The following is a 25,367-nucleotide window of genomic DNA, read 5'->3' as shown; positions in this document are numbered from 1 at the left end:
TTCTCAGAATTAAACAATTTTAATAACTGAATTTTAATCAACTTTAAAAATGTGCTATTTTAAGATTATTGAAGGCCACAGAAACAAGAAGAAATAATAAACCATTCAGTCAACTAAGAAATCTGATCCAGTGATTATTCTGCAGAGGTCAGAAGTTATACCATCCCAAGAGTCCTTGGTGCCTTCAGATTTACCAGTAGGTCTTTGGAGGAAGCTGGCCCTGAGACCAGAGGGAAACATGAACAGATTAAAAGTTAGCCTAAGGAAAGATTCTACCAATGCTATCCCCATCTATTACAGATTAAATCTTTATTGCTATCATTTATTCTACACTGATTAACTGCAAAAATCTTAAATTTATATATAAGTCTAGTTTATTCACATTCTGAGAGATCAATATTAAGCTTTAAAAATGTACCATGACTTAAAGCATGACAATAAACATAATTGAGGCTTAAACAGCATATGTTAACTGATTAATACAACTAGAAAATTTTCCCCATGAGAAAAATAGTCCTAAGGATATTTTCATATTTTACAGGTAATCTATAGAAAGCATCTGAATTCTTCTAATCTGTGTTTTTGGAGGGGGGTGAGGATTCACTAAAAAATAATTTTTATATCAGGAAATTTATAACAGCTTCAATATGAGAAGAATGCATTCAAATATTTAAGAATTTGAAGGTTTGTACGATGGACAACTTTTGTTACAGGATCATATGTGCTGGGAAAAAAGATGCCTTTGGAGAATCCCAACTTCACAGTTCTTGCAAACTTGTTCAGTGTATCCAAATCAATCACATACAGCTATAATTCAGCATGACTGACAACAGAGAAGAGAGCAAATCATGAATGAAGCCTAAAGAAGGAAAGTCTGGTGAACAGCTAGGAAAACAGTGAACCATTTAATTCCTATTGATACAGCTGGTGGCCCAATAAATCTCAGACATATTTTACAGTGGATGCATCACTGGAGTGAGCATTGCTGACTACAAGGGGACAGCTACTTCAGGCTGTAATTTCAGTAGTGCCGACCCTTGCCAAAAGCATGATATGAATGAATTCTGCCTAATCACAAACAAACTTCTCATTATATAACCCTTTCTCTCCTGTTCTTTCATCTACTTCTTCATGAGTCACAAATAACATAACTATCCATCCTTAAACGGCTTCTCACAGATGTACACTCATAACACAATATAAGATCATTCACACCACAATATTTTTGACTAATAAAAGCTTAGGTATATTCAACTCCCTTGAAAGGATTAAATATTATAATAGCGTTAAACCATGAGTTTAGGAAAAGAATCCCTTATGTTGTAATTTTAAACAATGCACAGATTTTTCTTTGAGGGTTTAGGGGACCAGTGCTAGGACCTTCACCAGTGCTCCTAAAATCGGACTTAATACGCAGTTATAGATCTTAGCTCTGAATTTTTTTTACAAAATATTTTACTTTTACACACCTGTGTAAACATAAGGGAATTAGAGATCACAGTTTAGTACACTGTCATAATGAATATTGAATATTGAAGTTTAGTTTACATGTAATATTCTTATCATTGTCATTCTTTTGAAAGAGAAAATGACCTCATCATATGCTTAACTGAATTAGTACATTGATTTTGTATATGCCCTAACACATGACATACCTCCACAGTTACACATCTTTCTAGAAGGGACACCTATGTGTTCCATACACTTTTGATATTCTATCACATTGTTGAACCCAAGCCTCTTACTTCTTGGTCAATGAGACATAAGACAAGGTCTGCCACAAATGCACTACAAAGTAAATTTTTCTTGGTTAACTACAGTAAAAAAGCAGGATAATGATGGAATTCTGGGAGAGTAAAAAGTGATATACTAGTCTAGCTTTGAATTAAATTAATCACATGCTTGCAGCACGAAGACAATGACTCAAAAAAAAATTAAAAAACAAAAAAAAAACTTAGTTTCCTTTTCTATCTGGATCTTATCATGATTCTATGCTCTTAAAGGGAACATAGCTGTAATACCCTATTCACTTGTAATAATTCTGTTTAATAATAGCCAAAGATTTTATTGACTGCTCAGTGCAAAACACTAAGGTAAGCACTTTCCAAGAAGTGTTTTACGATGTCTGTATAGCAATCCTATGAAGTAGGCACTATTTACTTTACAGACGCAAAAACTGGAGTTTAAAAGCGTTAAGTAACTCAGATGATAAATGTTAGAACCACTTTTTCTTGACTGCAAAGCGGGGCCTTTTTACTACACTGTGTTGCCACTGTGTAAATGTTTAAGGTCTTGGGGAAGCAGGAAGTACTTTACAAGCTGGATTATTTTCACTCCCTGTGAAAGCTGACCAGAGGTGTAATCAATGTGAAAGTCCTTTATGTCATGAAGACTATGATTTAACTATACTACAGTAGTTTGATTAAAAAAAAAAAAAAAAACTAACTAGATAATTTTTTTTAATTTTCTCTTAGTTCTTAGTTTTCTTTAAAATCAAATTAGTCCATAAGATAAGGACATATGTGCTTCATAGAAAGGTTTTATTGACCGTGTGATCCATTTCTGTGAGATCTATGACAACTTTGGAAAGATTTTCATATATTTCTCACCCTGAGTTGTAACCTGTCTTCAAGGAAGAAATTTTTCAACTATCATCATCCTCACCTGTAACAGTAGTGTGTTGAGCAGGCATGTCTTACATTATGTGTTCTCTGGTAGGTACTGGAAACCTTAATTTTTTTTTTTTTTCAAAAACTGCATTTGACCAAGGCTGCCTTAATGTAGCTCACAAGTTTCAGAATCTAGACCAAGGTCAACATGCTTACTTACCACAGCGTTCTCCTACGTAGCTTCTCTAGGATGGATTTCTTCATGATTCACTTCTCATTATTATTCCTCACTCTTCTTTATTGTTGTAATTATTTAACATGGCACCTTTATCATTGTCCATTATTTTGAGGTGGCAGGGTGGTGATCAAATTCTTTTGCCTTTGAAGTTCTAAAGTTTCACTGAAGCTACTTCACTTCACTAAAGCTATTAAAGCAATTCTCCGATTCCCTCACTTTTTTGATAATAAGACTTTGTACAAAACCAAAGCTCCTATTGAGGATGGCAAGAGAGGAAGAAGGTCTTTGTGGCTATTGTCATGTAACTAAGAAAACTTGAATCTGGATTAGGCTTGTTGGATGCCAAATGCAGAGGATCTGTTGCTTGCACCTGCAGAGCCTGGAGTTTTGAATGAAGCACGTTTAATTATCTTCATCCTGAAATGACTGGCTAAACAATAAAAGGAAATAATCCCACTGAGTAAATGGAAAGGGAATACTCATTTTTTTATGAGCATCTAATCACACAGGTGTTAAATATCCCTTCTTGACCCTTTCACTGTTGACCTTCCCCAACATCTGTTCTTTGCCATTCCCCACATCTGTCCAATAACATTCGTCTGAAATTGATTTTTTTTCACTGTGCAATTGTTTCAGCTCACAACCATATACAATTTGATAAAAGGGCGGGATGCCTAAATTTCAGCATTGCACATAAATCAGTCTATTCCAAAGGATGCCTTTGTACTTATGAATTTGAGGGGCCAAGTAATCACCTTCTTTGCTGCTTTGGTGTAATTAAAAGCAGTTACATCTGAGTAGAACAAAAAAACTATCTCCATGGAAGGAAAAACAGTTCCAGAAATAAAAATCCTATACATGCATATATTTACACTCCTACTCTCACTTCTGGGCCAGGACCAAAATTCACAGAGAAATGGAGGGTGATGGTGAAGGTGAAAGAAATAAGCCCTGCGAGCAACCACTCAGGTTTTACCATTTGATTGTCTTTTCTAGGAAGGGCCCAATATGATTTCCTAAAACATGGAACATTCCAGTGGAAAATGAGTGTTTGGTACAACTTAACCAAGCATACATAAAATTCACCGTTGGAGATTTAATTAGTCATAATTGTTATGAGGTATATATTTCTAGCAAACAAATGACCCTATCCTTCTGATGCAAATAATTTCATCACGTAAAACTCATTAGTCTATTATAGCTCATAAGCACACAAAAGTCTGTTGAACCAGTGATGACTGTTGACTTGAAAAGTCATGTATCACATAACATAGGATGTGGAATAGACATTAGACATCTACTTTTCTAACTGTCCAACATATCCAGAATATGTCCCAAGAATTATTAGGCCCACAGGAACTCCAATATAAAATTTTCTGTAATTCTGTGGTCTCATAAATTTGGAAAAGCTCCATACTATAAGAGATTCATAAGGCATATATGGACATCACAGTCTCTAGGATGTGCTCTAGAAAAGAAACCTATTGGGTTTAATTAGACATTTCAGTGGCCATAGAACTCTTTTATTTATACAAAGTAATATGGTTCAGAATGGTGTAAACTTGGAATTTCACCATTTCACTTGGAAAAATGTCTTCTCACTGCCAGTTAACTAAAATGAGTTGACTCAGGTCCAATGTGACCAGTGATCTATTTAATTAAATTTTCTCTCAATTTGTGCCTTTTCTGTGGATTGGCCAATGATTTTCTCATCATCCTAAAGATTACTACAACAGCTTCCTAGCTGTTCTGCCTGTTTCCTCTTCTGCCTCTTTGCAGAACATGTTCCACACATTGGCCAAAAAATCTGCATAAAATGTTAATCAAACCATGTCCCACCTCTGCTCAAAATCTCCAAAACCTCATCCTCTTAAAATAAAATTCAAAGGCTTTACCATGGGCTACCAGACCCTCCGAATCTGAGTTCCAGCTACCCACCCAACCTTCTCTTCTGGATTCTTCCTCTCACCTGCTCAAGTCATGTTGACCATTTTGCTGCTCCTTAAACTTGTTGAGCATGTTTCTACCTCAGTGGTCTCAACTCAGGGTCTTTGACTTTTCTGTTTCCCCTTTTTTTAATAGTTTCCTACAAATAACCACATGATTCCTTTCCTCATATCATTTAATTCTCTGCTCAAATATTGCCTTATCAATAAGGAGCTCTGGAACTGCACCATATAAAATAACCCACTTTACATTCCTTTTTCTTTTACCCTGCTCAGTTTCCATCTTAGTTCATATGGCTCTTGTACTGTGTATTTATGTATTTTCTGTTTGCATATTCATGTACATGCACACACACATACAAAGTCAAGAATATTAGCCCTGTGAGGCCAGGAATGTTACTTTTTCATTAATGTAGTCCCCAGTAAAAATACTTGTTGAATTGATGAAGGAATGAAGAATAAATAAGTGGATGAATCCTCTGCCTCTGGAACAGTCATTTTCAAAAGAGGCAGAATAATAGCATACGGGTTCATTCATGTCCCCAAGAAAAATCAGTACAGCTTTCAAGTTCAAGTTTATAATTTTAGCCTCAAAATGAAATCTACTTAAGACTCCCCTCTCCATATTTATTACTTACACCCCATAGCCCTTTAATTCTCTAACACATAAAATGCTCTTAGGCCTTTTTCTTATTCACAAGTGTTAATTCCTGTTTCGTTCTTTATCTAGGCTTCCATATGTCATTTTAGTATCTCTCCATTTTCAGTGTCCTTCACAGCAGCCTGTGAACCCCCTAGACAACACGATCATGCCCCTTTAACTTGTATGGTTACCTAGTGCTGAGCCATATGCACACTGTACTGCATAATAGCCTTTTAATGACAAATTAGATTTTTATTTCGGTTCATTATGCCTGGGTTTTCAGGCAATGTTCCGGATTTCATGGTTTTGTTTGTAATGAGTCATGGCCCCCTTGACAAACAAGGAGTAATTAAACTAACCAGGTTATCAATAGAAGCTTGTGATGGATCTCCTGTTGCATATGTTATTTCATCTTCAATAATAGTTGTATATCATAAAAGATTATGGCCTCTTAGTGTGACAGAGAGAAAGAGATGAAAGCCTGTGAGAACAAGAGTAAAAATACAATCTTACTTATACTTTTCACAAGCAAAATAGTATCATAAATAATTGACAATAAGTGGGTTTTCATTTATAAATATCTTTTGTAATTTTATTGCCTTATAAGGGGGGGATGTGAATCTTTGCTTAACAAAGAAAGTTAAAATTTATCAAATGGTTCCTTATATTATGTTAGAGAATATGCATGTGTTTGTATTTGTGTATTTATAAATGTGTGTATGTATATTATCTCATAACATTTTCTTATTCAAACTTCTCTGGTAATCATTTTATATTATTTTTCACCAAGTTATTAGCAAGCACTTTTAAAAAAATATTTCTTTGCAAGTTTTTTTCTAATTGAAACTTTACTATTAAGAATAAAAATCTCACAGAGAAATAGAGGTGGTATAATTTCAAAGTGAAGTATCACCCTTAACAGAAAATGATTACTCTGCTCAGGTATTTTTAAAATGAAAGGCAATATTCTGTTGTAAGAGTGTTTACAGTTTTCACATTCACTGCATATTGAAAAATTATTAAACTCTGTACTTTTTTATTGCTTTCTAAAGAAACTTAAAATAAATCCAAAGTGCGCACTTACTCAGATCTTTTGTCTGAATGAATTAGTATTTGCACCTTCTAGGTTCCTGTTGTATTGAACTGTTTCCCATAGTGTTATTTGAAATATGTACTATGTTAAATGTAAACTGGTAGGAAAGAAAACATTTATGGAAAATGACATGCATATAAAACTAGAAGATAGCATAGGAGAAAATCTAGATGACCTTGGGATTGGTGATGACTTTTTCGATACAATACCAAAGGCACAATTCATGGAAGAAATAGTTGATAAGTTGGACCTCGTTAAAATGAGAAATTCTGACTCTGTGAAACACAATATCAAGAAAATAAAAAGACAAGCCACAGACTGAGAGAAAATATTTGCAAAATACACATCTGATAAAGGACTGTTATCTAAAATATACAAAGAACTCTTAAAACACAATAAAAATAATACAAACAACCCAATTAAAAATGGACCAAAGACCTCACTGAAGATATACAGATGGTAAATAAGCATATGAAAAGACACTTCACATCATATCATCAGTGAAATGCAAATTAAAACAATGAGATACCACTACATACCTATTAGAATGACCAAAATCTGGAACACTGACAACTCCAAATGCTAGTGAGGACACGGGAGCAACAGGAACTCCCATACGTTGCTGGCGGGAAGATAGTTTGCCAGTTTCTTACAAAACTAAACATACTCTTACCATACAATCCAGCAATTGCACTTCTTGGTATTTATCCAAAAGAGTTGAAAACTTAGTTCCACACAAAAAATAGATGTTTACAGTGGCTTTACATATGATTGCCAATGCTTGGAAGCAACCAAGAAGTTCTTCAGCAGGTGGATGGATAAACTGTGGTACATACAGACAATGGAATATTACTCAGTGCTAAAAAGAAACGAGCTATCAAGCCACGGAAAGACGTAGAGGAACCTTAAATGCATATTACTAAGTGAAGAAGCCAAGCTGAAAAGGCTACATGCTATATGACCCCAACTATTTAACATTCTGGAAAAAGCAAAACTATGGAGAAAATTAAAAAATCAGTGGCTGCTGAGGGTGATGAGGTAGTAAAAAATGAATAGGCAGATATAGGAAAATTTAGGAATAGGAGGACTTTAAGGGTGGTGAAAATACTTCATATGGTATCGTGATGATGGGTATGTGTCATTATGCTTTTGTCCAAACCCATAGAATGTACAGCAGCAAGAGTGAACCCTAATGTAAACTATGACTTTAAGTCATAATAATGTGTCAGTGCAGGTTCACCACTTGTAACAAATGTACCACTCTGGTAGGAGATATTGACAATGGAGAGGCTATCCATGTGTAGGGCAAGGAGTATATGGGAAATCTTTGCATCTTCCACTCAGTTTTGTGTGAACTTAAAACGGCTCTAAAAATAGCCTATTAAAAAAAATGACACATGCATACAACTCCTGATGTTTCCCTCCAAAACTCATCTACCTACAGTCTAACCCATCTCAGTCAATTGGTATTTCTAACTTTCTGTTTAAGTCAAGTGAAATCACCCTCTTTTTTTAAAAAAAGTCTGTCCAGAAATCATGTTGGCTCCAACTTCACAATAGACCCCAAAGCTGGTCACTTTCCACCGCCTCAGGTGCCACCACCCCAGTATGAGCTCCCAACATCACTTGTCTTCTTATTGCAGCAGCTTTCATCCTGGCCTCGCAGTGGTCGCTTCTCAACATGGCAGCCTGAGTGATGTGATACTTTTAAAACAAAAGTCAGGGCTTCCCTGGTGGCACAGTGGTTGAGAGTCTGCCTACTAATGCGGGGGACATGGGTTCGAGCCCTGGTCTGGGAAGATCCCGCATGCCACGGAGCAACTGGGCCCGTGAGCCACAACTGCTGAGCCTGCATGTCTGGAGCCTGTGCTCCACAACGAGAGGCCGCGATAGTGAGAGGCCTGCGCACCGCGATGAAGAGTGGCCCCCACTTGCCACAACTGGAGAAAGCCCTCTCACAGAAACAAAGACCCAACACAGCCAAAAATAAATATAAAAATAAATTAAAAAAAAAAAAGACCTAAAGAAGAAATACATGGCGAATATCTTTAAAAACAAACAAACAAACAAACAAAAGTCAGATTAAATCCCTCCTCTGTAGTGGTTCACCATTTCACTCAGAGTAGAAGCCAAGTCCTTAAAATGGCCCTCAAGGTCCTATCTGATCTTTCCTCCTTTGGTTCCGTATATTATTCAGGGCTCTGCAGACAAACAAAACCCATAATATATGTGTGTATCTATATACACACACATACCTATACACACATATACATACATACATATGTGATATATATATGATGTATATATACAGAGAGAGACAAAGACAGAGAGAGACAGAGGCAGAGAGAGAGAGATTATATTATGAGGAAATGGTTCACTTCTTAGCTGGCTGAGAAGTCCCACAAACTACTGTCTGCAAGCTAGAGACCCAGGAAAGTCAGTGGTGTAGTTCGGTCCAAGTCCAAAGGCCTGAGAACCAGGGGAGCCAGTTGTGTAAATCTCAGTTTGAGAGCAGAAGACTGGTACCTTAGCTCAAGCAGTCAGGTGGAGAAGGGACAGTCTCCTTTCCTCTGCCTTCTCTATTCAGGCCTTCAATTGACTGTATGATGTGCACCCAACATGGGCAGGGCAACATGCTGCTGAATTCACTGATTCAAATTCTAATCACATTAGATATACCCTCACAGTCACACCCAGAAATAATGTTTAGCAAATATCTGGATGCTCTGTGACCCAATCAAGTTGACGCAAAATGAACCATCACACTCCGTCTCCTGCTACTCTCCCTTCTTTCTCTTTGCTTCAGTCACACTGATCTCCTTGCTATTTCTCAAGTGAACCAGGCTTGCTTCAGCCTCAGGGCCTTACTGCAAGCTGTTCCCTCTACCAGTAAGGCTCTTTCTCCAGATACTCACATAGCAAACTCGCTCATCTACATCATCTTTGCTTAAATCTTTCCCTGTCAATGAGTCCTACTCAGATTAGCTTTTATAAAATTGCAACCCATTCCTTGCTCTAATTCCTCTTACCTTGCTCTAATGCTTTTTTTTTTACAATATTTCTTCTAACATTTTATTTAAATTACTTATTTATTTTATTTACTTCTGATAGTCTGTCTCCCCATCCCCCCCCACCCCTGTCTAGAATGTAAGCTTTATCATGTCAAGGAGTTTAACTGCTTGTGCCTTGAGAAAGGCCTGGTATGTATCAAGGGCTCAATAACTATTTGATGAATAAAAGAAATGGCTATGCTATAATGAAGCTTTTTAAGCATTATTTTGTGCCAGGCACTGTGCTTTGACCTCTGAATATGCAGAGATGAATCAGATATTTACCCTGCCTTTAGGCAGTGACAAAGACGCCTGGCATACCCATAAATAATTACAATACAAGATAGAAAGTGTGTCGTATGAGAGATTTAGATAAACTACTCAAAAGGGAAAGGTATTTCCAGCCAGAGTAACAGGGAAGAGTATAGAGATGGTGACCCCTAAATTTGGGTCTTGAATCTGTGGAAATGGTGAAGAATAGCATTCTATGTAGAAGGAACCACATTTAAAAAAATCACTAATGTGCTAAAGCATAGGGAGTAGGGAAAAACACAGAATGTGGAAAGAACTCAGACTTTGAGTCAACATGTCTGACGTCAAATCCAAACTCTGAAGCTAAGTAGCTGTGTGACCTTAGACAAATTATTTAACCTCTCTGAGTTTCAGTTCTCACATTTGTAAAATTGGGATAGTGCCATCTCGCCTAGAGTATTCTGTAAGGAAATCATGAACATAAAGCACCAAACCCCGTGACTTGCTCCCAGCCATCACTCAGTGAATAAGAGCTATTATTGGAGTGTAGTTTGACTGGAGTACAGATGAAATGTTCCCATCAACAATGCCATTTTCCAATAGCAAGCAAGGCCAAAATGTATTGCATTTACTCTGCACTCCCTGGGAACATTCATCTATTGTCCAACTTGAAAAATGAAGCTGAAAATGACTAGTTTCGTAAGAGAAGCATAAAACACTGAAAATGTGATGCATTGGCCTATCAGGCATAAGATTACTTTGAATATAGAAGGAATAAAAATATGTGTGCTCTATATTTCGGTTGAAGATTATTTTAACTTACCCGCAGTTTCTTTCTTTCTTTGTTTCTCTTTCAGTTGCTCCTACGATTCAGGAAATTAAATCTGGCACTGTGGCCCCAGGACGCAGCGGATTGATAAGATGCGAAGGTGCAGGTGTGCCGCCTCCGACCTTTGAATGGTACAAAGGAGAGAAGAAGTAAGGACCTTGTGATTATTACTCTGTTTCAAGCACTTTGAGCTAATGTGTTTGTGTTTCAGATATTTACTTTAAGCGGTTTCTTTAACTGGCTTGAATGATTCTCAGCAACCTTCTCTCGGGCAGGCAAACTGAAGAGGCCCACGTGGTGGGGGGGATGAGTAGCTGATAGCATCCAGAAGAAATGTCCACTTTGGTTTATATGATCTCAGAAATGCCTTCAAATCCCCCATCACTGATGCATTTCATTTCTTTCCCTCCCTTCTGAGCCAGCACACCATTGCTCTTGCTGGCAACCATGTTTACTTGGGAAATAAACCAGCTCTTAAAGGACTTGGGCACAGCTTCCATGAGAGCACTCCAAAAGCAATCGGAGCTGCGGACTCTGCCTGGCTTCCTTGATAATCCTCAACCCTTTCACCTGCTTCCCTCTCCCACAAGTCATTTTAACATTTTGTTTTATAGAATGTGGCATCTTAAGTATTCTATCACTAAAGGGACTGTAGAGGGGTAAAATACATGGCTGAAGGACTAACCAAGGGGATTTTAGGACTACTCTAACTTCAGAGCAGCTTGAGGAGCTTCAGAAAGCCTTAGCAAGAGCTGTTGAACAAGAGAAGACAGGACTTGATGACTTTCTCTTTACTTTCAACCAGTGGGCTCATTCAGATCTCTTTACCTGCTCTTATCAAGCCATCAAAGAAGAATAGGCCCCCCTGGGTAAAATGGTAGATGTAATGCAGAGGGGAGGGTATTATCTATAATATATATTTTTTTTGCTTCAAAACTAGGGAAGGGATGTATTCAAGAAAATGTTAGGTTGGACCATATGAACTTTCCATATTTCAGTCAAAAAGGCTAAATGTTGGCAATCCCATACTATTCAACATATACATATGGGATTTATTTATTAGTGTCATGGCTCATAACTAATTATGGCTAAACGTCTGAACAGAAAACAGGTGAAATCACATAAGAACTTAGACGTTGCCACAATGGATGAGAATGGATGTGACATAAGCAGGTATTTTGTTTCTTAAACTGTAATCAAAAGAGGATTTATGGAAGATATTCTCTTTCAACATCAGCCTTAACAATAAAAGACATCCCCATAACTATTTCATTTGTTTTGGATAACTGACAGTGGTTTTACCTAAAAATTTTCGCAGTTTTATATGCAACCTCTTCTACAATTTGGGCTGCTCAATTACTACTTCTTTTTACTAATTAATTAATGCTTTGACTAATTCTAAATCTTTGCGCCTTCCTGGAAGCCCCTATATTTTTATATACCTAGAATTAGATAAACTGGTCTGTGGTCACCCTTGTCCCATGCTACAGGATTACATATCTGGCAATATAACCTGCCTCAGATTCTGATAATCCAGGCTGGGAAGTCTTCAGTCTGTGATGATCTTTAGAGATAGACATCTGGGAGAGTGGTTCTCAGTCCTTTGAAAATTATGAAACCCTTTGTTCAAATGCAATCTTTTCTGGAAGCCCAGTAAGTGATATCTGTGAAAGTAAGGGTGAATGGAGCCTCAGTTCCACCTGCTCAGAGCCCTCCCTTCCATTAGGACGTCCTTGCAGCCCCTCCTCCCCATCCCTGGTTTTCCGCAAAGCACAGTTTTAAAAAATGACTTAAATTATTTTACATATCTTTCAAAGTCACTTTTGAAACTGTCATACCTTTCTTAAAGGCTAACAAGCAGTACTATTGTTAGCAGCACAAGTGAGAACTCCTTTGCTAAAGTCCATTTTGTTTCTAATAATTTTTTTGCTATATCTCTCTCTTCCCCGTTCCTAAATTCAGTGACCATTGTCAAAACAGGCTACAGCGATCCTCAGCCCACTTTCTTGGCCTGGAGCAAAGATAGCAAAGAGCCATTTGGTGTCCACAGTCATAGCTTCAGTGATTTTTTTTTTTTTCCAAGTGGGGAGATGGACTATAGCTTTTATTAGATTTTCAAAGGAGTTTAGAACCACTGCTAAAAACAGTAGATAGATCCCCCCCAATCAGTGCCCCTCCCCAATACACTCACACACGAGAAAATCTAGCCACTATGAAAATCAGATGCACTTATCAAGGGCAAACATATTTTCACTTCAGAATGAAGTATACATTTATCATTTGTTAGAGTTATATTTGAGGAAATATTCAAATTCTCAAATACCACTAGAATATATAAATTCCTCTTAAAATTATAGAAAAGCAAATTTGAGTATATGCAGGGAGTAAGAGAGAGAAAAATTCTGCGTGCTGAATGATTGTTGTTAAACTCACTAAGAGCATCTACCATGCTATCTTTTCAGGGCCCAGGCCATTTAAAATATTTATTTCATCAAAATGAAAAACTATGTAATGAGCACTGCTATTTAACATTAACCCATTTTATTTTCACAACAAACCTATAAGATAGATACTACTCACCTTTTGCTGAAGAGAAACCAAAGCACAGTGTTTTTAAGGAATTTGCACAAGTCTATAGTTAGTGACAGAGCTGGGATTTGAGCCCAGGAAGTCTTGCAAATATTAATGCAGAGTCTGTAGATTTAACCCTTATACTATGGCACCCAGTATTGTCCATGGGACCTCAGAGTCTATCAAAAATAATTTGAAATATCAACGTTAAATGCCACGGTAAAGGCATTGCAGGTAATTTATAAGTTAGCAAAATAAAAGACCGCACATACGAACACTCACTTATACTTTCCCAATTGGTTTCATCAAAGACACAGAAATAATGGAGTCAAGGTAACCAGACAGAAAAGAAACAGATACAGCATGTTTTCAAGTTGTTTTCTTGACCTCAAGGTCATTACCAGGAGCATGAGGCTGACAGAGACTGTCGGAGCAGAGCATAGTTTTTAGAAGATCTTGAGTTTTATTTCCTAGAGATCTTTTATACTTGAGGTTTACAAAAAATATTCAGAAATAACTTACTCTCTTCACTTATACTTAAGGGAATGTTTATAAAAACTCATCTCGCTTAAATCAAGATCTTCAAAGCCAGATCTTCATTCAAATAAATATAAACAAATAAACACAAACAAATAAACAAGAGGAAGTACCTGATCATCTCTAATCTTATCTCTGCCTATAGTTCTTCCACATCCTGTACAATCCGTTTCTGTGTGCTGGGAATAATATGCTTGAAAGCCTTTTAAAAAAAAAAAACCTGCAAAATGAAGCACAATTTAAAGAAAAGAAAGAAACGTTACTGAGGATAAATCACTTTCCAGGACCTTTAAATTCTATCTCATTTATTCTTCAGACCTCTGTGAGGTATGATTTATTATCCTCAATTTACTGATGACAAAACTGAAACATAAGAGACTTAACCTGTCTAAGAGCACTCACTTAAAAGATGCTGTCGGGACACATTTTAGATTTGTCAACCTCTCAGCCCGTGTTCTTTCCCTTGTATACATTGCCATTGTTAGTTATCTATTGCGAAGTACAAATCAACCCAAAATTTAGCAGCTTAAAACAGTAAGCTTTTGTTATCTCAGTGTCTGTGGGTCAGGAATCCAGGAGCAGTTAGCGGGATATGGCTCAGGGTCTTTCACTTAGTTCCTGTCAAATGTCACCTGGCGCTGATCCTCTGAAGGCTTGACTAGGGCTGGAGGATCAGCTTCTGAGGTAGCTCGCTCACATGTCCCACAAGTTGGTGCCTGTTATTGACTGAAGGCCTCTGTTAATCACCATACAGACCTATAAATAGGGCTGCTAGACGTCTTCATGACAAGACAGTTGACTTTCCCCAGAACTAGTGATTCAAGAGAATACCATAGAAGCTGTTCATGATCTAGTCTCAGAAATCTCTATCTTTTCTGCAATATATTATTGGTTATAAAAGGTGACCCTATTCAAAAAGGGAGAGGTAATAGGGGAACATAAATATCAAGAGGTGAGAATCATCAGATGCCATCTTCAAAGATGGCTGTCACATTGTTTCCCTCATGGATGATGTAACTGTTTATATATTAGAAATATTAGCCATTTGACCTTTAGTCTGTTGCACTGTTTGGGTAAGCATCATGAGAAAGACTAAAGTTATATACTTGTTATTAAGATATCCCTTTGTATAAAATGGTCATTTTTTAACACTATAGTTTCTTTCAGCATACCTGGCAGGGACAATTCTAATAGGCTAAATTTTACTCTCTATATAAAAACATTTTAAGTATTGGGAAAACAAAAGTTCAGAGTTCAATTGCACGGAGAGCCAAAAATTTAAACTTATTTTCTTAATAACAGAGAAGACTGATAAAAAGAAATACACTCCTTATATGCAGTGAAAGGACACTTCAGAATAGGCTCAGTAAATAATGTCTTTGATAACATGAAATTAAGTTCATCTATAGCTTGAGAACAGTACATTCACTTAGGATTAAGACCAAAAACATAAAGTAAATTTTAATGGACTAACGTTTAAATTGGTATTGCAAAAACATAGGTTTTGTATCACTTTGTGGAGATGGTATTACCATCTTGTCTTAGATCAGAATTTTATTATTTGCTTACTTAGTTGAATTCCCTCCTATTTTTTTTAGCTTTCCTCAAATCCAAGCCTGCAACCTAGAAAGACATGCCTTCTTATTTTTTATGATGAGTTTAACTGCTCCAGTCTTATAAAATACTACATACTTTATTCACTTTGCCTATTTTTAGGCAAATGGACAATTGTAGCAATGTCTTTTTAGAATTCTTTAGTCACAACAGGGTTTCTTTCTTAATTCTCTGTTATAATTTAAGATAAGGATACAAATGTTACAAATAGGTAAATACAAATTTCGTCCATAAGTGAAAAACAAATATGTTGTAAAACATTAAAATGATCAATATATCAGTTAAAAAACAAACATGTATCTAAAAATTGAATATTTTATATTGTATGATGAGAACTTATAATATTTTGACTTTTTAAGAATGAATTTCAAATTTAGTCTATGAATTTTTGTCATTCTTTACAACAAATAACATGTCAGCACACTTCTCACTTCAGAATCCTGTTAATGGTTCAGTCTACACCACTGCTTCAGAGGAAATATGATGAGCATTACCTTATTGCCTGTTGTAAAGGATTTATTATCTATGTGCATAAAACATGCATGCACATGTCACAAAATGTATACAGGTATCACTGAATGGACAGAAGAATGCCTAAAATCAACCAGGTAGAGTATGCCAGGTTCACATTACACAGAAGTATGATGACCTTTTTCAATCAGGTTAGGTTTTCATTTTAGGGAATGATGATTTTTTACTGTTGGCTTTACAGAGGTAAGGTGAACTTGAGAAATCATAATGAAGTGGAGTGACCTTTCCTCTCCTTTTTCCTATTCTAGATTATTTACTACTGGATCATCTAGATGGGCCATAAATTTCATCTGAGTTATTCACTTTGATGAATGCATGTAAGAGGGAGGGTCTTCTTTCCTTCTTTTATTTTCAAGGGGACCAGAAAAATGAGTTAAAATATTTCTCTGTATCTTCAAAGATCCTTTTTCTTTGCTGTTTTCTCATTTAATTTATGTGTGTCACAGTTATGAATACATCACATTTGTATAACCCGTTATGATTTTCAAAGCATTTTTATATTTGGTAGTTTAGCAAAATGTGCGTGTTTTTACATTTCACTTACAGTAGAGTCAACTCTTCAAGCTTTGGGTGCTACATAAGAGAGAAAAAGAGAGAGATAAATACATAATAGTAACAATTTAAATGACATGGACTTGCTACTCTAAAGATGTACAATAGGAGACATATTCCTTGCTACAACTTCAATCATGCTTCATTCCCATTTGCCTCTGATAGTGTATCTCTCCATTCTAAGTGAGATTCTCAGGTGGAAAATAGGTATCTAATATAACATGGTTCTAAAACAAAAAGCAACTATTTCATCCAGTGCCCAACCATGGAGAATGATGTAAAGCTGTGGTCCACAACATTTTTGGAACATATATCCCTATGAGTAAAATTTGAAACTTAGCAAAACTAACAATATACGCATACTTATTTGTAAATTATGTATATGCATGTCTGAACTGGTGTATTGCTTACATTAAATGACCGACAACAGATAAAATTTAAAAGATGAGATACAAATGCAACATAAATGGACATTTTATTATTTTTTTCTCATACTCCAACAGATCACTTTGTACCCACCTTGAAGTACTTGCCCTCCATTTTGGAGACGCTTGTAAAGTACGTTAGTTTAAAGTAAGGAAGTTTACGGAATTGTCAAGGGCAGTTTTAATGACATGCAACTTTTACCCTATATGCTGACTTTGCAGTCTTACAACACATATTATGTAACTTAATATACTAACTTACCCATTTCTTGCAAAATTCTAACTAGATTATGCCTGAGAAAAATGCTGTCTCATAAAGGTAAAATAATTTGTTGAAGGGACGTACAGAATGGGAAGTAAAATCTAATTTCAAGGAAAACTTGGGAGGTGATGGATATGTTTATGGTCTTGATATTGATGGTTTCACCGGTGTATACTAATTCCCAAACTCATTGAGTTGTATATATAAAATATGTACAACTTCATATACATCAATTATACCTCAATAAAGTGATTTAAAAAACAAAAAAAACCTAACATATGTATAAAATAGATAACTGTATAAAAAATAAATAAAATAAAATTCAAAAATTCAAAAATAAATAAATAAATAAATAATTTAAAAAAATTTTAAAACCCCTAATTTTCTGACTCTTGTGTCAAGATATCCCTCTTCTAGATTTTATACCACAATTTTGATTATTAGGGAGAGACTAGAATTATAATTCTCTACACACACACACACACACGCACACGAACATGCACACGCACACCCCCCTGGCCATCACCCCTTTCATCCTCTCATTTGCAAGGCCGTTATTATAAGAGTAGCAGTTACATATTTTGATTTAGAATGGTACTAGAAATAACCTCATTGCCACCCCATGTTAAAAATGATCTTCCCTGATGACCTGAGATTTTACTTCTTCTCATTGGGCACTTATCTGTGAGATAATTTGCAAAATTTGAAAAGGAAATAAGTTCCTGTGTTGAAAGAACTTGCATTTCTAATGTTATCTCATTATTATGTATTTGCTTGTTTGTTTATTAGTTTATTAATTTCATCCTGATGATATTTCACTCCTTCTTACAACCAAAGTCTTATCAATACAACTCCATCACCCCTGTGATGACTTGGTCATCCGAGGCCAAGATGATAAAGGGTAAATATCTGAAACAAATGGGAGCATCTACAAAAATCACCAAAATGAAATAAGTACTAAGAAAACCCTAAGGGGAATCCTAAGTCCTTGAAAGTACACAGCCAGGGTCCATTCAACTCAAATCAGAGCATTAACAAGTGCTTCAGGGAAAAGGTAGCTTTTGTGCTGGACACCAAAGAATGAATAGTATTTCCAAATATCGCAAGGGGTGCAGAATAATCATTAGCAAGAAAAGAATGCGGTCAATTCATCTGAGCATTGTGTGGAGAGTTTTTTATACTCTGGGGTACAGGATGTGAAATATGGTGTAATAGAAGGTAGATTTAGAAAGGTCTCTTAGGGCAAGACTTGAGGGATCTTAAATGTCATGATAAGACATTTGGGCTGGATTCCATAGGCATTGGGAAGCCATTGGAGGGCTTTGCAAGAATAGTAAAATGATCTACTCCCCATCTTCACAAAATGTTTCTGGAAGCAGTTGGGAGGAATGGATGGGAAAGATATAAAATATGGCTTAAACTAGGGTATTGGTTGTGCAGTTTAAAAGCAAGAGAGAGAAAAGGTAGTATTTGTATGTTTCAGTGTCTGATTAAATACAAGGAAAGGACAATTTGAAGGTAATTCCAAGTTTTCTATCTTGGAATTATTAGCTGAGGCTGGGAACACAGGAAAAGAGATTTGGAAGAGATCTGAGTGCTGAGTTTGGTTTGGGACATTCTGAAATCGGGTGTTAATACTGGATACACAGTCCACCAGCAAACAGGATTTTGGTTGTGTTCTTAATGTTCATAGCGATATTTCCAAAATAAATATTTGATCTTGTCACTTGGTCCTTGAATCCTTCAGTGGTTTCTGATTGTCCCTAGAATCAAGTCCTAACAGCACAGCATGGCATAGGAGGCCTTTGTGTTCTAGCGCCTGTTGACCTCTCTGGCTATGAAACTTGCCATTCTGCTGTCTCACAATAGGGGTTTAGCCATCCTGAAATATTTAATTCCCAAACTGTGACATGATCTCTGTCTTTCAAGCCTCTTCATATGTTGGCCGCTTTGCTTATAAGCCCCTTCCACACATACCCCGACCCTGGCTACCTTTGACTGGCTGCCTTCCACTAGGCCTTTAGTCTCAATTCAGATGTCACCTTCTCTCAGAAAATACCCTGAGCGTTTTCTCCTAGAAGAGGAAGTTCTCCAGATGTACTCCTGTTTGCTCACCTCTGTCAAAGCACAAAGATGCCGTGTTGACCCTCATGTTCACAGCATCTAACATGGTGTTTGGAACACACTCTCTTGCAAGAAAGCATTGTGGCCTTTTCATATTGATAAAGTAGAGCCATTCTTATTCTGATACACTTTCAAATTGATAAGAGAATATTAGTAGAATTGCATCATCCCCTTAGACTGAGGAACACTGTAAACCCGATGTGTGATTACAGAAGAGAAGCTGGTATCCGTTGCTCAATTCTGACTTCCCAGGATTTCTTTGTGAACGTGGTCTCTGCAAAGTGGTTGTGTTGGTATATTGTGGGATGAAATTTGACATTAAAATCATGGGCACATTGATATTAGAAAAGCAGTTCAAGCAGAGAGGAGAAATCTAGTCAAAGGCCAGGTTGTCAGGGATACAGGACTCACTGCAGTCAGGGAGATTGACACCTGCACTGTAGCCTTTGTTTATTTGATGTAGGGTTAAAAGGCAATATCCTCCCTGTGCAAATCAATCTGTCACAAGTAAGGCAGCCCAAAGGTCTCTAATCTAAAATTATTAATTTCATTAAAATTCATAAAATAAATAAGACATACATTTTAAATAGGCTAATAAAGTCTAAAATCATTAAAATGTCCTAACATATTACAATAACATTAATTTATTCAAATGTACAACTAAAGATAGATACCCCTTGGGGCTAAGACAGTGATGCATGATATTCTTCAGTCTGTTCCTGGGAATAAATGGTACATCGTTTTTGAGCCTTAAGTGCCAAGCAATACAGTAAACCAATAGGTTGCTATAGCAGCATGTTCACATAAATTTTCATTTCTCGCTAGTTTCTAGCAGTTCCTACTCCTCCCTCTTTTTACTTTTTTTTTTTTTTTTAATTTACCTTGCACATCTGTGAAAAGCCTAGATGAGGTTGATAATGTGCATGTAACTGATACTGAGTTTGGCACATCTTGAAATCATGATGCCATGATCCTTTCAGTCACTCTCCTAGATCTTTTCTTTAAAAATAATTTCCTGTATGCTCAATATTTTAATATTTTCCTGCCCTCTGAGAGGAAATGTATCCGTTCTAAGAAACAGACCCTATCATTGAACAATAATAACACCTATCATATATCTAGTGCCTACTGCATTTGATATATACGTGGGTATGTATATATATATATATGTATATATATATATATACATATATATATATATACATAGATATTACATTTTATACGTTTAAAAAACATTCTTACATCAACACTTTGAGATTGGCTTCATTTTTCCCATTTCACAGATGAAAAAACTAAGCATTAAAAAAATGTAAAAACATAATTCATTCAGTAGAACACGCAATAATTACTTACTGTGTAACTATTAAGTGCCCAACGCTCTGCTACATATTTAGAATACAATGAATAACAAAACCAACCAGGATCCTTGACTGAATGGAGTTGCACTCTAATGGGGAATATAGAACATAATCAAAAGTCACACAAATATATGAAAACTTACAACTGAAATGGTGTTACAAAGAGCCGTGTTTGATGTTATAATGGTGATTTGACCAAGTCGGAGAGAACCCAGTAACTCCATAGCATCACTAGAATTTGGACTTTAGAGACAATTCTGGACTTAAAAATATTGCATTCTTGACACTCCTCTAGGTTTTATTTTTTTCTGTCATTCTTTTTTTTTTTAATTTATTTTATTTAATTTATTTATTTTTGGCTGCGTTGGGCCTTTGTTGCTGTGCACGGGCTTTCTCTGGTTGTGGCGAGCGGGAGCTACTCTTGGTTGCGGTGCGTAGGCTTCTCATTGTGGTGGCTTCTCTTGTTGCAGGGCACAGGCTCTAGGCACGCGGGCTTCCGTAGTTGCAGCATGCGAGCTCAGTAGTTGTGGCTCGTGGGCTCTAGAGCGCAGGCTCAGTAGTTGTGGTGCATGGGCTTAGTTGCTCCGCGGCATGTGGGATCTTCCCGGACTAGGGCTCGAACCCGTGTCCCCTGCATTGGCAGGCAGATTCTTCACCACTGCACCACCAGGGAAGCCCTTTTCTGTCATTCTTGATATAGCATGCATATACACTGTGGGGAGAGATTTACTACCATCCAAACTTAGTGAACCTAGGGGAAGAAAAACAAACGAGAATTGATGCTGAAGGGGTGTGTGTGTGTGTGTGTGTGTGTGTGTCAAGGAAGGTAGCCTGAGGAGGGAGGTGAAAGCCCACTTCATGCTTCTCATCTTGGGACTGTGAGTAGCCTGAAAGGCTTACTCCATCAGAGGCTAAGGACACCTGCTGTAAGATGCTGCACTGATGGGCAGAGTTAAGCCCATAATAGATAGTTAAAAGGCCTCGAGTCCAGGGAAATCTCCAGACAGCTGGCTGAACTGGACCCTACATTTTTGTTTGACTTTCTACCCCATTAGTTTCACCTCATGGATTGAACCTGGCTTTCCTGGCATGAATGCCACATAGCACTTGGTTATTTAGCACCACTGGTTTTATTCCCTGGTTTAACTTGATTTCCTTCAACCACCCATGATTTCTGACTTGTCTCTCCAAACTCAAATACAATATCCTGGTTTCTACTTGGTGATCTGAATATATCAATTGCTACTTTGGGAGGATACGAGTAGTCAGAAGACCTGGATTTGAATTTTGGTTCTACCACTTATCAGATGGTAGAAAATAAATTTACTTAATTTTTCTAAATTTCTTTTTTTTTCTCATCTGTAAAATGGGACTAATAATGCTTACCTCCTAGGATTTCTATGAAGATTAGTTGATATACATTTGAAAATGCTTAAATGTCAGTTTCCCACACTCTTTAAACTTTTTTTGTACAATGTTGCAATTTTTATGTTAGATTACTTCAACCATAAATGTGTTGAGAATAGCTAACATTTTCCACATACATAAAGCATTCCTGCTCACACTGAAAAGACTAGAAATACAGTCATGAATTCAAAGCCAAATATATACCTAAGCTGGAACTTTATCACTGAGAGAAGCATTATAAAGTGTGTTGTGCGAAGACCTATATGCCACCTCAGTGTCATCTTCAGATTTTCAGGTGTAGCTAAGGCCCTTTATATAGTAACTGTGTCATATTTGTCTTTTTTTCCTTTGGTTCCTAAATCAAGTATAAGAGGCATTTAATCATCATTTGATGACTAAATTATACTTCATTTCCTTTAAGACCATACCAGAGTTTTACCATCACCCATGACTTTTTCTAAAGCTCTTTTTTTGAGTTATATCTTTAGTTCATACTACTTCTTGGAACTCTCACAAGTCTGAAATCTATTGCTGGAAGTAACATTCCTTTTATTTGTAAATATAACTCTTATGACTCCAGAACTACTTACCTTCCCCTACTGTCTTCCATCTTTCCTATGCTACCACCCAAAGATCAATTAATAAGACTGTATTCATCTTATCCAGTTGTACAACATGATATATTATTATCATATTCTTTTGCAATTCTAATCTGATAAAAGATCTATTATCATTCGAGAACACCTCTCCCACTCCGATTTCAAGTTATTTTAATATTTTAAGTGTTGTTGTCTGACACACACATTTCCTATACCAACAATGAAGTTTTTCTGTGACTATTTGCACCTGAAAGTTTGTTTATCTAGAAATATCTATTGTTACTGCTGATCTGGGAAAGCAGATAATAAACAATAGTCCCAAAATGTGTAGTGAGGCTGGATTTATATAGAAAATGAATGAGGTCAGGTTTAGCTGCTCCATTTATTTTTGCACCCTCAACAATCAGTGCCAATGGCTATGTGGTCAGTTTTGCTGTTGTTATGTTGTGGCCATCCTAGATAGCTACTGCCTAAGAGAGGTTATGATTGTGAAGCTTGTTAACATTTCATGTGTCAGAAATAGAAGTACCGTCATTATTAGTATGTTTTCCATGTGGTGCTTCTGACTGACACTAAAAAATATAAAGAACTATTCTAATTCCGAACTAGTTCGTTGGTCAGGCTATGTCAGTTATGAGATGGCTGCATCTGCTGGCAAAGCAAATAGCTTGCAGTGCACAGATTTATGAGACATTAGCAAAAGACAGAAGAAAGAAGAGGGAGGGCGATGGTATTCAGTATGTGTCCTAGTCCATTTGAGCTACTATAACAAAATACCACAGACTGAGTAGCTTATAAACAAAAGAAATTTATCTCACAGTTCTGGAGGCTGAAAGTCCAAGATCAGGGTGCCAGCATGGTCCAGTGAGGGTCCTCTTTTGGGTCCCAGACTTTTCATTGTATCCTCATATGGCAGAAGAAGCTAGGGCTCTCTCTGGAGCCTCTTTTATAAAGTACTAATCTCAACCATGAAGGTTCCACCTTCATGACTTTTAAGCACCTCACAAAGACCCCACCTACTCACCCCATTGTCTTTGGGACTTAGGATTTTAATGTATGAATTTTGGGAGGACACAGTCAGATCATAGTGGTTTGGAACAAACTCCTATTGGTGGCAGAGGGTAGAGGACAGCAGAGTCCACAGTAATAGAAGAATCTTATATACATGGGGTCCAATGAATGGTAAAAATGCAAAAAATAAAAATGACCAGGCATTTCTAAGCAACCACCATATGCTGCTGATCTCCTGCTGAGGAGAGGAATGCCATATTTCATTCCTAGCTTATTAGAATTTGTTTCTCTCTTTTGGAGGGTAAGGACTATAAGAAAACATCTCTCATTCTATAATCTAAGTCAGTATAAGAACCATTCTTTTATAACTTGAAAGAGTTAAGTATTTAGGAAAAGAGAGAATGAACTCCTAAAAAGGCAATATTCTGGATTTAGTTCCCTGGTTTCATTGCAAGGTGTGTTGTGAACTATTGCTTGAGTTGTCACTTTCAGATTTCACATCACTGATGCAAGGAAGTCTGGTTTCAAGCAAGTCTGGGATAAATATGAAAAATCCAGTGGACGAGGGTCATCCTGTGAATAGGCTCATGTGCACATGCTTGAAGCCTATCAAGGATTTTCTTTAACACAGAATAACAATTCAATGTGTCAAATACATGTTTGATAAAAAAAGAATGATTTTCTTTTCAGAAAATATAATTATATCCAAACATATTAGGATAAGTCTGTTTCATAAAAAAAGCGTCATCAGTTAAAGAGCTCTTTTCTTATTTGTTTTTAGTCAAGGAGTGAAATTACATTAGGGTCATACATGATGGGACTTCTAGGCATGGTTCAATTTTTTTGGATCTAATACCTAAGGGTAGACGTATTCATCTTAAAAGGGTCCCCACAGTGACTAAACCACCCGCTGTTGTAAACACCTGTTTATATATCTGATTCTTCTTGAAAGATCTTCAAAGATTATGTGTTGTCCAGGTTAGCCCCTAATCACCTAGTATAGAACTCATCTTTGTAGTAAGTAATGACTATTTTCAGAATTGGTTTAAATAGCTGAGAAACCTTCCATCTACCACTACCCCCAGGATCCCTGTAGGAAAATCACAGAAATACACCCTCCGGAGATATACATCATCTCAGAAGTCTCTCTCCCTCAATGTCAGCTTTGGAAAGGCTGCCCCAGTCATCTACGAGGTGAAGACAGGTTCTTAAATGGTGCTTGATGAGTCAGTACTTCTAAAACTCCCAACTATGGAAGAAAGGAAGCTTTGGACTGTTCCAGTCATGTCAGAGAGATAACGTCCTCTAGAGGAAGAACATTCCCCCAGAGAAGATGCTTTCCTTTTTTTATTGACCATAATCACCTGCCAGGCTGATTGGAGCAGCAGGTGTTGCTGACGCTAAAGTGTGACTGATGTGCCACCCTGGTAAGAATGCACGTAACACTGCTGGGCACGGGCCAGAAATGGGCCTGCACGCACAGAGCATGGATACACTGCATGATTTAGCACCATGTGGGGCTTGCCTTCAGATATGTTAAAGGGCAGAGAATTGGAACCCAACTCAGAACGACAGCCATAAGGAACATAAGCAAACAGTGCCGTGAAGTAACTGATTATACTCCCTTGATATTTCCTCCCCAGAGTCTAGCCAAATGAAGACCCTAACTAATCTTTTCTCAATTCTTTAGTAGCAAAATGAATCTTGGGGGCTTCC

General features: G+C 36.8%; 1 protein-coding gene across 1 annotated transcript in view; it reads left to right on the top strand.

Annotated features, from left to right (window-relative positions):
- NEGR1 (neuronal growth regulator 1) overlaps positions 1–25,367 on the top strand; it is an 836,678-nt gene that overhangs the window by 634,742 nt on the left and 176,569 nt on the right. The window contains exon 4 of the mRNA XM_059915204.1: positions 10,689–10,809. Coding sequence (XP_059771187.1) covers positions 10,689–10,809 — 121 coding nt within the window. The remainder of the gene's footprint in view (positions 1–10,688; positions 10,810–25,367) is intronic.

This window comes from Balaenoptera ricei, chromosome 1 (assembly GCF_028023285.1).
Source record: "Balaenoptera ricei isolate mBalRic1 chromosome 1, mBalRic1.hap2, whole genome shotgun sequence".
NCBI classification, from domain to species: Eukaryota; Metazoa; Chordata; class Mammalia; order Artiodactyla; family Balaenopteridae; genus Balaenoptera; species Balaenoptera ricei.
This window is presented reverse-complemented; position numbering and strand designations above follow the sequence as displayed.